At 34.4% G+C, this 13,888-nt stretch overlaps 2 protein-coding genes across 5 annotated transcripts in view; both read right to left on the minus strand.

The window, feature by feature from the left end:
• The window catches only part of LOC126974656 (putative fatty acyl-CoA reductase CG5065), a 467,988-nt gene that overhangs the window by 443,828 nt on the left and 10,272 nt on the right, over window positions 1-13,888 (minus strand). For 3 of the 4 annotated variants that reach the window (XR_007731556.1, XM_050822197.1, XM_050822198.1), the window contains exon 2: window positions 229-380. Coding sequence is in view for 3 of the 4 variants with exons in the window: in XM_050822197.1 (XP_050678154.1) it covers window positions 229-365 (137 nt within the window). In the remaining variant the exon portion in view is untranslated. Of the gene's footprint in view, window positions 1-228; window positions 381-1,636; window positions 1,748-13,888 lie in introns of those variants that run through there. The other variant, XM_050822199.1, reaches the window with a different exon arrangement.
• Window positions 1-13,888, minus strand: part of LOC126974617 (putative fatty acyl-CoA reductase CG5065) — a 252,713-nt gene that overhangs the window by 199,393 nt on the left and 39,432 nt on the right. The window lies entirely within an intron of this gene.

Raw genomic sequence — 13,888 nt, forward strand, 5'->3', positions numbered from 1 at the left:
TTACTATCAGCTGAACGCCCTGCTCGTCTCGTCCCTAACTGTCATTAAAAATCTATGCGCTTTTGAATCATTACTATAAATATTATTTTAAATTACTGAATCTACCATATGTTCGAAAAAAGTTGAGCTCGTGAGACAGTGTGACAGCTCAGTGTCATTCAGTACCGACGTAATAAAATGCTAATGATTAGTCAGACCGTTTGTGTGTTAATGAAAGTAAGAACAAACCTGAGGAGTTTCTCCACCAGAACCTTGCCCATGAAGCCGGTGCCGCCGGTGATGAAGACAGTTCTGTTGCTGAAGGTGCCGGCGATCCTGTCCGGGAGGTCTTCCATCTGCGCGGCTGTCATATCTGCCGACGCCATTGTCGTTCACTACTTCTGGAATAACATAGCATTACTTAATTAGTCACTCGTATAAAACAACGTGGAAAATTTGTAAATTAAAGTAAATATTTCGAAATTTAAGGATATTAAAGTCTTAGATAATTTATACTTCTAGATACAGCCTCTTGCTGAGAAACAACCGATGAAAATAGGCCAGGTTTATTACTTTAGTGTGCGTGACAAGCTACTTCTTACACTCGCGATTTGTATGACACTTCGTGTTAGTGTGCGTGAATTGCTCAAAATAGAGGTTAGTTCTAAACTCACTTTTTTTTCCACGTTTTCACAGCTGTCATAGTCTGTCTACACGTATTAACGATCTATGCTTATAGTGTTAAAAACCTTGTATATTTTATAGGTTTTATATAATAAAAGCTGACCCGACAGATGTTGTTCTGTACATATTTAAAAAAATACTGTTTTTATAAAATTGTCAATAATATTTCATAACATCAAGAATAATTGTATCGTAAAATATGCTCCCTGTTGTTATAATGAAATTGTTTCACAGCAACTGTCAAACCGTGCGTCACTAAATTCTCTCATAGAGAATAATATGTACATACAAAGCAAATATTGGAAATAAAAATAAATATGGGTCCCAAATCGAAATAAAAACTATCCTATTTCTTAAGTTGGACTAAACTGCACTCCATAAAGTAATCCTCATTAAAATCCGTTCATTAGTTTAGGAGTCCATCGCGGACAAACAACGTGTCACGTAATTTATATATATTATGCTGGAGATAGTTCAAAAAGCATTTTTGCGTTTCCTATATAAGTGGAAACTGGGTTTCTACCCGTACTTGTTCCCGACGGCGTATCTCATCCGTTGCTTCGGATACAACACCCTGGAAACCAGACGAGCTCTCGACCAGGCAACTACCTCACCTAAAGTTACCCGGGGCTTAATAGATGCCCCTGATTTTCATAATGAGCTGATGATTGTTTACACCTGGCAATTATAGTTGTAGTTGGAATCACCGTCTGCTGGCAGTACCCACGTGTAGTGAGTCTTGAAATTGTTTAATCACCTCGTAGAAGCCCGCCCTGATTGTGATCTATTTACTAACAGACTTGAGGTGTTGGTACAGTTGCTGCTCTAACTTTGTTTAAGTCCTCGCATAATAGTGTCTAGCAATAGTGACGTAGGTACTTGATTAATGTAATTGGTGTAGTAACCGTTTTAATTAAAATAAATAAATAAAGAAACAAATATATATTAAAATAACAGTCAATTAATTATGTACCTTAATGGTTAAACAGATGCTCGGAAGATATCTGACACTTAAACAAACACAAAACTCAAAGTCACATAAGATATTATTGCAGAACGTACAAGTTACAATGTGAACATTGTGGCTACCGAAAATCTAATGAAAATATAATGTTTCGTTTAGAATGTAACCATCATCCGTCGAGTCGTTTCAGCAACCTCTAAGCCAATGTTGCGATGTCCTAATTCGTGTTTTATGTAATAACAGATGAAGACGAAGAAGAGTCTGCAATTATTTGAGCAATTCGTTATAAATACATTCATTATTTGTCATTGAAGCTGCGAAACGTTTTGTCATTTTGCGTTGGTTGAGCAACGCAGATGTAATTACTTCGGGTTAACCTTTGCCGCTGAATGTCAAGAATATGTCGCGAGTAATGCGTACTTACTTGTGCGCAGACAGACAGATGAAGAAACTCATTGCCAATCTGTTATTTCCTTATTTTACACTTTTAATTTACGTAAACATGATTTTAGTTGGCACACTGAAGTAATAAACCTGGCCTGTTATCATGCGTTGTCTGACAGCAAGAGGATTTATCTACAGGTATAAATTATCTAAGTAGTTACATTTCTAGCATAATGAGACTGGTAAGGTAAGGTCGGTAACGCTCTACCATTAGGTGCCCCTATGCTAATTTATCGTCCTCTTACATAAAAAAAAATTTGAATGACTAACGGCCGTTTCCAATATACTACCTACAGATAGAGATAAAAAACTACTTTCTACTGTCAGTAATTAACTGTCAATAATCTGAAGCTGTCCCAATATACCAGATAAGTCATTCTTATTGCCTTATATTGGAACGCGTGAATTGCAATTTCCATAGAAACTTCTATCGCTGTTAAGCTATACGTCGTCCCATTGACAGACAACGTGTACGAATAAGATGAGTTACCGTCGATAAGTTTATTGGGACAGAAAAGTCAACGATAGTTACGATTTTATATCTCAAGTAGGCCACAACCGGACATAGACTGAATATTGGGAATGGCCGTAACACTGTCTACTTTTTCTTATGAAAATAAGGGACGAGACGAGTAGGACGTTCAGCTGATGATAATTGATCCACCCTGCCCATCACAATGAAGTGCCGCTCCAGATGATTAAAAAACCCAAAAATTCTGTGCGGCTCTACAAATGCTCTCGTCACCTGTATACAAAAGATGTCAAGCCTCATTTGCCCAGTAATTTCACTAGACCGAAACACAATAATGCTTACACATTACTGCTACTTCCTTTTTTATGGAAATTAATTAATTGTCTAAAATTATGTACGCAATTAAGCACTTCCGTACTTTGTGGTCGACGTCATTAAATAAAACATAATATTATTATGCTTATATAATACAGCTTCAAGTAGGTACATTCACGTACAGTACCAACTATTATTTTAAAATTATTTGACATTTGACAACATAACAATACATGGCCACAGTAATTGTTAATATAATTACAACAAAAAACGCTGTACAAATGGTAGTAGTCGTTGCGTAACATCTTGTATCTATTATTTAATTTAATTAGTTTTTATAGACAGTGACTGTGGCTGCCCCACACGCTGCCGATATTAATTTGTATTAACTTATTATTTGTACTGCACTGCACAACTGTTAATATGTTAATACTATTTAATATAATCACTATGATAAGAAATAACTATAATAGCATATAATATTTAGATCTTTCGTTAACTTGATTCGTGTAAGTTAGTTGTCAGTGCCAACTAACAGTTGGTAGCATCATAACGGTAGGCGTTTGTGCCCTATATAAGCCAGAGCGCTAAGTTCAAGTAAGCATTACTTATAGTGACACTGTACAACTTCTGAATATTAGTGGAAACTGTAAAATACATATATTTCAATTTAATTATGTGCGTTTAAATTACCAACCCCCTCTACACAAGTTTATGTTTGTTCCCATATTATTTGTACTGCAGAAGAGGGCTATTCGCGCTATTTATAGCCTAAGGAATAATTGAGAGCAAAATTCAAAGAAATTAACATCTTGACTGTTGCTTCTCAATATATTCTTGATAATGTACTGTATGTTCATAGGCACTTAAGTGAATTTGCCAGAAACTGTCATAACCATAATGTTAACACCAGGAACAGATACAATCTTATAATGCCTTCTACTCGGCTAAGTCGAGTTAGCAAGTCTTTTGTGAGGCGATGTATATGCTTTTACAACAGGATCCCAGAAAATGTTCAAAACAAAAGTATTACGTTATTCAAAAGAATTGTTAAAAAACGTTTGTGTGGTAAAGGTTACTATAACATAAATGACTTTCTTAATGATACCACAAATTGGGCTCTCAAGCCTCAGGCTATTAAATAATAAGTTTAATTGTACAATGTTACTTTGTAAATGTTACGTTAATTGTAAAACATATTTTTGATGGAAAAAAAAAGGTCGCTGAGTTTGTTGCGCCCATTCTTCTCAGGTCTGAGGTATTCATTTTGGAATGCGTGGTAATTTTTTGACTTTCAATAACTTATGTCACATCCTATTTTGAATAAAAATATTTGAATTTGAAAAGAGAAACTTGTACTATTCGTCATAATATAAATCACAATGGATGATCTAAAAGGGGACTAAAACAATTGAATAAAAATTAAAATCAAACGGTATATTGTTATGTTATTATAACTTATTTAAATTCTACATTTCGTTTGACAGATCGATTGTATCAAATTAAATAAATAGTAGTTAAAAGCGAACTAAGAATAAATCTATTTTGAAATTTAAAAATAACATCAATTCCTGCCTTATAGACAATAGATGAAAATTATATAAAAAAATCTTATTTTGCGAATTCATCGGTCCTCGAAAAATCTACGAAGTTTGAAAGAAATCTGGCTGTTTAAAGTGGGTCAAAATCGCTCCCAAATGAGTCAAACAAACATACATACAAACAGGTGAAGCTGATAAAAAGCGTGTTAAATCATTGTAACAATTTTAATAGGGAGGATGGTTTTAGACTAGCGCAAACATGGAATCCCGTGGTCTCACTCTGCAGTACAAATAAAACAAAAAGACCCGAAAGTATGGACGTCGTCAGTAGTGTGTGTCGTGAATTAGGGAATCAAAGACCAAAACGAATTAGGCGCCACGTGGACAAATCGATGTACTATTAGTGTCAAGTGTCAATGTGTCAAGATTCTCGCCGCTTACCCAGTTCCGCCGCGACCACGATTCATTCAATTGGATCGAAATATCGGCATCAAATTAATAAAATATATATCGTAAGTGCCCGTCATAATAATTAGAGATTTTTTTAGTTATTGCTGATATTAAGAAACACAGATATTATATAAAGTAAATACATTATGACCTTAATAGTAGGATTAAAGAAAATGTCGTCATATTAACAACATTATTAAAAAAGTTTGGCTATCACATTGTAATTTATTTATAAGACAAGATATTTTTCTTACTCAAGCTGACATAAAGTGAAGCGGAAATATCAAGTAAGAGGTCTTTAACTTCCGGTAACTTATTTTTGAAATAAACAACGTTGTTTTCTTATCATTTAGGCATCGAAAATAATCAGTACCTGCCTGAATAATATAATAATAAATGTTGATATTTACGCAAAACTGTGTTTACTTACAGTGTGTATGATTTACTGTATCTGCTGTACTCAATAGTTATTGTGCTTTTTTTTTAATTTTTTTAATATTAATATATTTTATAATAATAATATTTTTGTATTTACTGAAGTATATCAAACGTGTTTAGGCTATTAGGCTTAGAGTTTCTTTCTATACGAAGAAGATAAAAGCATCATGGGGAAGCCTACTCACATATGCAAGGACATTCAAGTCTGAATAAATTGCCAAAACATCACATCCCTAGCATGGTTCACTGAAAAATTCAGGCTCCAAATGACTTGAACGGTGCGTCATTTACAGTCAAACTACGCGCGCAATTTGAAACAAAGAGTATGTAAGTACTACGTAATAAGAGGCGGGGGACTGCCTAAGTAAAAATTGAAATTTATTATGAAACGTGCTTTTTTGATACTGAACATGTTTGACATGTTTGAAATAATAGTAATTACAGTATGGCGATTGGCCACGAAGTATAATCCAGCTAAATTTGAAAGCGAACAATTGCTTCAAAGGGATTTCGGCTATCTCTGTTTTTTACAAGATTATAGCCGTCATCTGTCAAAATGTTAATGACTGCACGTTTAATATAATCGAGTGAATCGTTTTTATCTTAGAGAGTTTCGCTAGGCTGATTTTAAAAGTAGTTGGATAGATTTTTAAACTGATTTTAAAGTTAGTTTTACGCGTATATTGTTTACTGCTCTTATGTTTCATAATTGTAGCGATTTCTACAGCTACTAATCAATCCTATACTTTTTTTATGATAATAAGGAACGACACGAGCAGGACGTTCAGCTGATGACAATTGACACGCCCTGCCCATTTCAATGCAGTACTACTCAGGATTCTTGAAAAACCCATAAATTTTGAGCGGAACTACAATTGCGCTCGTCACCTTGAGACATAAGATGTTAAGTCTCATTTGCCCAGTAATTTCACTAGCTACGGCGCCCTTCAGACTGAAACACAATAATGCTTACACATTACTGCTTCACGACAGAAATAGGCGCCGTTGTGCCGACCCATAATCTAGCCGGTATCCTGTGCAAAGGAGCCTGATCAAGAAGTATCTTTAGGTGAGCGCAGGTGTTGTGTCATCTTTTAAAAACATTATTACAGACTACCAACATTAGTAAGTTAAGGGCGCGTTTCTAATCTCTGTTTGACCTCCTACAAATTACACCGGCGTCGCATACACTGCGATGGCACACAGACCTTGTATCCGATGATGCAACATGTACCGAGCTCTACATACCCGCGCCGGTGACAGACGCACGGACATTACCACACGCTCCAACTTGTATGTACATGTGTTGCAATGTGCATTATGATATTCGCGAGTTTATTACCCGTGTTCTAAGGAGTGGCATTGCAAAGTCCAATGTAACTGTACGTGACTGTACATATTGTATTTAATTAACTCATTAATTGGATGTTATTCACAACTAGCTGTTACTCCCGACTTCGTCCGTATTTTCCAGTGTAACCATATAAGTTTTTTTTCATAAAAATAAGGGACGAGATTAGCATGACGTTCAGCTGATGGTAAATGATACGGTCTGCCCATAACAATGCAGTGTCGCTTAGAAGTTTTGGCTGCGGTCGTCACCTTGTTAAGTCTCATTTGCCCAGTAATTTCACTAGCTGCGGCGCCCTTCAGACCGAAACACAGTAATTTACATTTTATACATTAACGTCACGGCAGAAATAGGCGCCGTTGTGGTTACCATAATCTAGCCGGCGTCCTGTACAAAAGAGCCCACTGGTAGTTGGTATTCCAGTGACACATGCATACTGTGTGTCCCATAATAGTGATGATAATGGTCTATGAGCTTTCAGATAAACAAAAAAGAATGAGTAAAATTTCGGTGGTTTTTGAGTTATTGAGTTTATTAGAAATAAGGGAAAACTGACACCCCGCGTTCGTTGTATGTTTCCTGTTAACCTAAAATCATTATTTGTCTATCTTAAAAAATTGCTAAATTAATGAGGATTCTGAAACGGTAATTTATCTGTAACATTTCGCAAAAAAAATAAAAACCTAATTTATGATCGATGCGGGACTCGAATTCGCGACCTTCTCGCGTTCCTTGTGAGCACTCTTTCCCACTGAGCCAACAGTTCGAGTGACGTATCGCTTATAAAATATTGTACGCTTTATTCAACTCTCAGGTTGTGGCTTCATCTACAGGATTTACTTTACAGTTGATAACCTGCTCAACCCCAATATTTGCATATTTGGAAATTGACTTCAAATGTCGCTCTTGCAAATCTAAGCAATTTGTTATGTTTTTAAAGTGATAACCCTCACTTCTGGGATTAATTACACAAATAAAACTGAAAACAAAATTTTAGGAACGATGCGGGACTCGAACCCGCGACGTTAACTCCGATTCCGACGTAATGTTTCATTTAATCTGAACTTCACTTAACACTTTTCTCTTGCTTTATTGACACACTTTTTATACAAAGTATCTTGCCCCAAGTTAAGCATATATATAGCCTGTGTTACATGACAATGATATATTTAATACAATATACTTACTTAAACATACATATATTCATATAAACATACATTATGGCAAATCGACGCAGTGATTTAGTTCATGTAGTGCTGTAGAATATGCCGGAATGTATTTAATTAATTGGGAAACTAAATATGACTCGGTTACATGCAGGGTGACTCACAAAGCTAGAGAAGCTGCAAGAAATAATTATGCTGATCGTTTGCCAAATTATAACGCCCGACAGATAGGGACTATTTAAACCAACCCTTTCCCGGTCGTTGGATTGGCAGGGCAATTGGACCAATATTGTGGCCGCCAAGGAAATCTGATTTAAATCATAATAAATAAATAATGTAAATAAAAAATAATAGTCAAGGAAGCGTACGTAAGAAAGGTTTTCAATCTACCGTTTTTTCTCCGCCTTACTTTGCAAATCCCACTTACCCGAAAAAGTATTTCCATTTTTCGGGTTATATAGACATGATATGACAAATTTATGTTAGATGTTAAAAAATTATCAAAATCTGTTTAGTAGATCAAGAGATAACCCTCTAAAACTCCCTCACTTTACCTTTTTTTAACCGACTTCAAAAAGGAGGAGGTTATCAATTCGATCGGTATTCTTTTTATGTATGTACACCGATTATTCTGAGATTTATGATCCGATTTACGTAAGTTTGCACCGACTTTAAAACCTATCAATAGGTGGCACATACAAATAATAGTATTTTATTAATATCAAAGGTAAAGGTGTATTAAATTATTTTTTTAGTTATTTAATACTTTTCAGCTTTTAAAGTCGTTTTTTTCTTTTTATTAAATTTAGATTAATGTATTATTCATCACACACACATTTTAAAAACCGTAAATATCAGTTTGTTTCGTAACGCATATGTGATTTTTTCGGAATGATAAATTGTCACAATTTGAATGTTTATAAGGTCGGCAACGCTCCTGTGATTCCTCTAGTGTTATAAGTCCTGTATGTATGATTGTTTGTAATCTTGCTTAAGATTTTACTGTCTTTTTTTCATATATCTTAATTGACTTGAAATAAAAATTATTTTATAACTTTCATATTGTTGTTAGTGTGTCTTTCGCCATCAAGGTAGTTTTTGTAACAAACGTATTCCCACGACCACATTTAATGCTGGACTTTCGAACGAAGTATTTATTGCGTTTGCATCGCTCCTGACAGTCGTCTTACAATCAGATATCAAACTCTCTGGCAGCAAGTAGGATACTAAATTTGATCCACGCCTGATCTCTACAACGATCTGATACGGTTATATCATGTACCTGGCAATCATCTCCGTAACCAAAATCACTAACTTTTTGTTTGTGCGATGTATGTCGCCAAAACCGTGTATCCTGCGTTCTGCGAATTGTTCGAAGATAGGTGGAGTAAATTAAGTAATTATTTCGCTTTCTGTGGGAAGAAAGTAGTACATAACTTTTTTATATGTATACTAGCTGACCCAGCAAACGTTGTATTGCCGATATTAAAATCGCGATACAAAAGTAACTGTTGATGAGTGAAAATTTGAAGTTGTATGTATTTTTTAATGCTGACTCACAATCAAACAAATTAAAAAAAAATTGTCAAAAAAATTTAAAAAAAAAATTTCGTGTGGACCACCCTTGTTGATAGATGTTGTCCGATTCTCAGACCTACCCAATATGCACTCAAAATGTCATGAGAACCGGTCAAGCCGTGTCGGAGGAGTTCAATGTTTAACACCATAACACGAGAATTTTATATATTAGATATTTTTTATTTATATGTATATATATTTGATAAGTGTAACTAACTGGTCTGCGGCAGTACTTGTTAAAGTAAAATAATTATAGTAATGAAGACATCCGCAGGTCATTTCTAGCTCTTAACATACCAGCTGTTTTAGAGACAAATGGTATTACCCGCCGCGATGGCAAGCGTCCTGATGGAATGACGCTGGTGGCTTGGGCACGGGGAAGGGCGCTGGTGTGGGACACGACTTGCGTCGACACTCTGGAGGAGGTCTACTCGCAAAATCGACAACGATACATTCGGAACGATACGATAATACTCCGAATATATCGCAACTACCCTACTCTAACAAATGTTCGAATTCCTTATCGTTTATCGTTACCATAGACTAATATTTTAATTTATTTACGATGTTAGTGTGAATGAAATATGTTCAAACCTAAACATTATCTGTGCTACGTCCCTGTGTCAAAAGTCAAAACATAGCTTAGGCGCTAAGGACCATGCCAGACTCTGCACCACTAATTTGGTATCATTAACACATAATGTAAATGTTAAAAAAAATATGTAATGAATATAATATGACCATTTAAAATTGAATTAATAATACAAAACTCGAGGATAATAAAATGTAAAAAGAAGTAACTCAACCCTTCTCGTCGACTTCCTATTTCTCAGGCGGCCATTTGCATTATTTCTACGCATAAACGATCAACAAAATGACTTAAATGACTTAGTAGTAAAAAAATCGTGTTGAATAGTAAATTACATATTGTATGGCGAATATATCTATACGACTTGAAACGATATTAGCATCGACAGCCTAGAACGTGTCCTTGAGATTATCGTAAAAGTGACGTTTGATCATTTGTGAAATTCGAATATTCGTCTCTCACATTTTCAACTAAGAGTAGGGTTAGGACCGATAATATCGAAAAATTTTTCGTTTGTTCAATCATCGTTTCGACATTGAATACGATGTAACTAAGAGTAGGATTCGACACGACTAATGCTACGATTTATCGAATAACGATTTTAGGAGTAGGCCCCCTGGCTCCTTCTCGTGTCCAAGTTACGTCAGTTGGTGCTGGGGCTGCTGCTTCGACTGCCGAAGACAGCAAGCGTCGCAAATATTATGTCGGTCTCAATGAGACATAAATTTTTGTGCCGTTTGGTGTCGAGACACTTGACAATGTACTAAGTTATATCTTCGCGCCTCAATAAAGCTACTGGAAATCCAAGCGCTGGCAGCTATTTCGCTCAACGGATCAGCGGAGCAGCTATCCAACGCGGAAATACTGCCAGTATTCTTAGACGCTTCTCGTCATGATAGTTTTAATTTTATGCAATCTTAGTATTGTAAATATAGTTATAAGATTTGATTTTGTTTAGATAGATATTATCAAAGAATTATTTTATTTTACTTTAAAAGTAAATTATATACCGATGTATCCAGTCTCATGCAGAAATAAGCAGGCCACGACCTATCGCTGACCTTAGCCTGCCAGCTAGTGACCCTGACCTGTGAGACAGGGGTTCCGGTTTCGAGTTGAGGTAGGTCCAAATGATTAATTGACCAACTTTAAAAGCGGGAGCTTGATAGTTGTTGACTGTACTGTCTGTATGTTTATTAGCTTACTAGTTGACCCGACAGACGTTGTTCTGTATATAATAAATAAAACAATGTTTTTTATTAATTTGTCAATAATATTTCATAACATAAAGAATTATTTCGTAAAATATGCTCCCTGTTGTTGTATTGAAATTGTTTTACAGCAGAACTGTCAAACCGTGCGTCAATAAATTCTCTCATAGAAAATATGTCCATACAAAACAAATATCGGACGACGGGGGACACATCAAAGGAAAAACAAAATTGTTGGTGTTATTTAATTCCGAACATTTTCATATTTATTCACCTTTAAAACCTTCCCTGGACTTCCACAAATAATTCAAGACCAAAATTAGCCAAATCGGTCCAGCCGTTCTCGAGTTTTAGCGAGACTAACGAACAGCAATTCATTTATATATATATATATATATATATATATATATATATATAGATAGATAACATAATACATAATATTTTATATATAGATAACTCTGCCGTTTAAAAAAAATATTAATTTATGTAACACATATCAAAAATTAATATTAATTGATGTAACATATCTTAGTTTGATACTTGGATAGAATTTAGTTGAATGATTTCACTTTTAAGCTCCGTAAGTTTAAGGTATGACCGCTCTTTCCGTCAGATAAAAATAAGAACGCAGTAAATTAAACTTTATTTATATATCTAGCAGTTCTAAAAGCATTAAATATAAGGTTGTATAACGTAATATGTATGGTAAAATGGTTGTTGTACTTTTTTATTTTTTAAAATCACATGTTGTAAAATAAGGTATAAAGGCATTTATTTTCTCAAAATTGATTCCTTTAGAATTCCTTTAAATGTCACTTCTATCACTATCACCGTTTCGGAAACAAATGGCGCTTTGCGAGATAAGAAAATATACAATTATATAGAAAATGTTCAAAACAAATGTATTACGAAATTCAAAAGAATTGTTAAGAAGCGTGTGTGTTAAAGGTTACTATAACATAAATGACTTTGTTAATGCTACCACAAATTGGGAATGTAGCGACCGCCCACAGGCTATTAAATAATAAATTTATTGTAGATTTTACATTGTAACCATATTTTTATAATAAAATAATCCCACTGAGTTTGTTGCGCCCGTTCTTCTCAGGTCTGAGGCATACCTTTTGGACTGGATTGTAGTTTTTGACTTTCAATAATTGATATTATATCATATTTTGAATAAAAATATTTGAATTTGTGTTATCATTGTTGTTGCTATGTAATGCCTGCTATCAATTGGCCTCGGAATATTTATTTAAGCCTAAACGTTCGGTTAATATTATAACAAATCTATCTATATATATAAAAATGAATTGCTGTTCGTTAGTCTCGCTAAAACTCGAGAACGGCTGGACCAATTTGGCTAATTTTGGCCTTGAATTATTTGTGGAGGTCCAGAGAAGGTTTAAAAGGTGAATAAATATGAAATGCAGGAAATTAAAAAGAAAACAACAACTTTGTTTTTCCTTTGATGTGTCCATACATAATTTCTATGAGAGAATTTATTGACGCACGGTTTGACAGTTCTGCTGTGAAACAATTTCATTACGACAGCACGCTGCATATTTTACGAAGTAATTTTTGATGTTATGATATATTATTGACAAATTCATATAAAAACATTATTTTATATATTATATACAGAACAACTTTCTCCGCCTTACTTTGCAAATCCCACTTACCCGAAAAAGTATTTCCATTTTTCGGGTTATATAGACATGATATGACAAATTTATGTTAGATGTTAAAAAATTATCAAAATCTGTTTAGTAGATCAAGAGATAACCCTCTAAAACTCCCTCACTTTACCTTTTTTTAACCGACTTCAAAAAGGAGGAGGTTATCAATTCGATCGGTATTCTTTTTATGTATGTACACCGATTATTCTGAGATTTATGATCCGATTTACGTAAGTTTGCACCGACTTTAAAACCTATCAATAGGTGGCACATACAAATAATAGTATTTTATTAATATCAAAGGTAAAGGTGTATTAAATTATTTTTTTAGTTATTTAATACTTTTCAGCTTTTAAAGTCGTTTTTTTCTTTTTATTAAATTTAGATTAATGTATTATTCATCACACACACATTTTAAAAACCGTAAATATCAGTTTGTTTCGTAACGCATATGTGATTTTTTCGGAATGATAAATTGTCACAATTTGAATGTTTATAAGGTCGGCAACGCTCCTGTGATTCCTCTAGTGTTATAAGTCCTGTATGTATGATTGTTTGTAATCTTGCTTAAGATTTTACTGTCTTTTTTTCATATATCTTAATTGACTTGAAATAAAAATTATTTTATAACTTTCATATTGTTGTTAGTGTGTCTTTCGCCATCAAGGTAGTTTTTGTAACAAACGTATTCCCACGACCACATTTAATGCTGGACTTTCGAACGAAGTATTTATTGCGTTTGCATCGCTCCTGACAGTCGTCTTACAATCAGATATCAAACTCTCTGGCAGCAAGTAGGATACTAAATTTGATCCACGCCTGATCTCTACAACGATCTGATACGGTTATATCATGTACCTGGCAATCATCTCCGTAACCAAAATCACTAACTTTTTGTTTGTGCGATGTATGTCGCCAAAACCGTGTATCCTGCGTTAGTGCGAATTGTTCGAAGATAGGTGGAGTAAATTAAGTAATTATTTCGCTTTCTGTGGGAAGAAAGTAGTACATAACTTTTTTATATGTA

This window comes from Leptidea sinapis, chromosome 33 (genome assembly GCF_905404315.1).
Source record: "Leptidea sinapis chromosome 33, ilLepSina1.1, whole genome shotgun sequence".
Lineage (NCBI taxonomy): Eukaryota > Metazoa > Arthropoda > Insecta > Lepidoptera > Pieridae > Leptidea > Leptidea sinapis.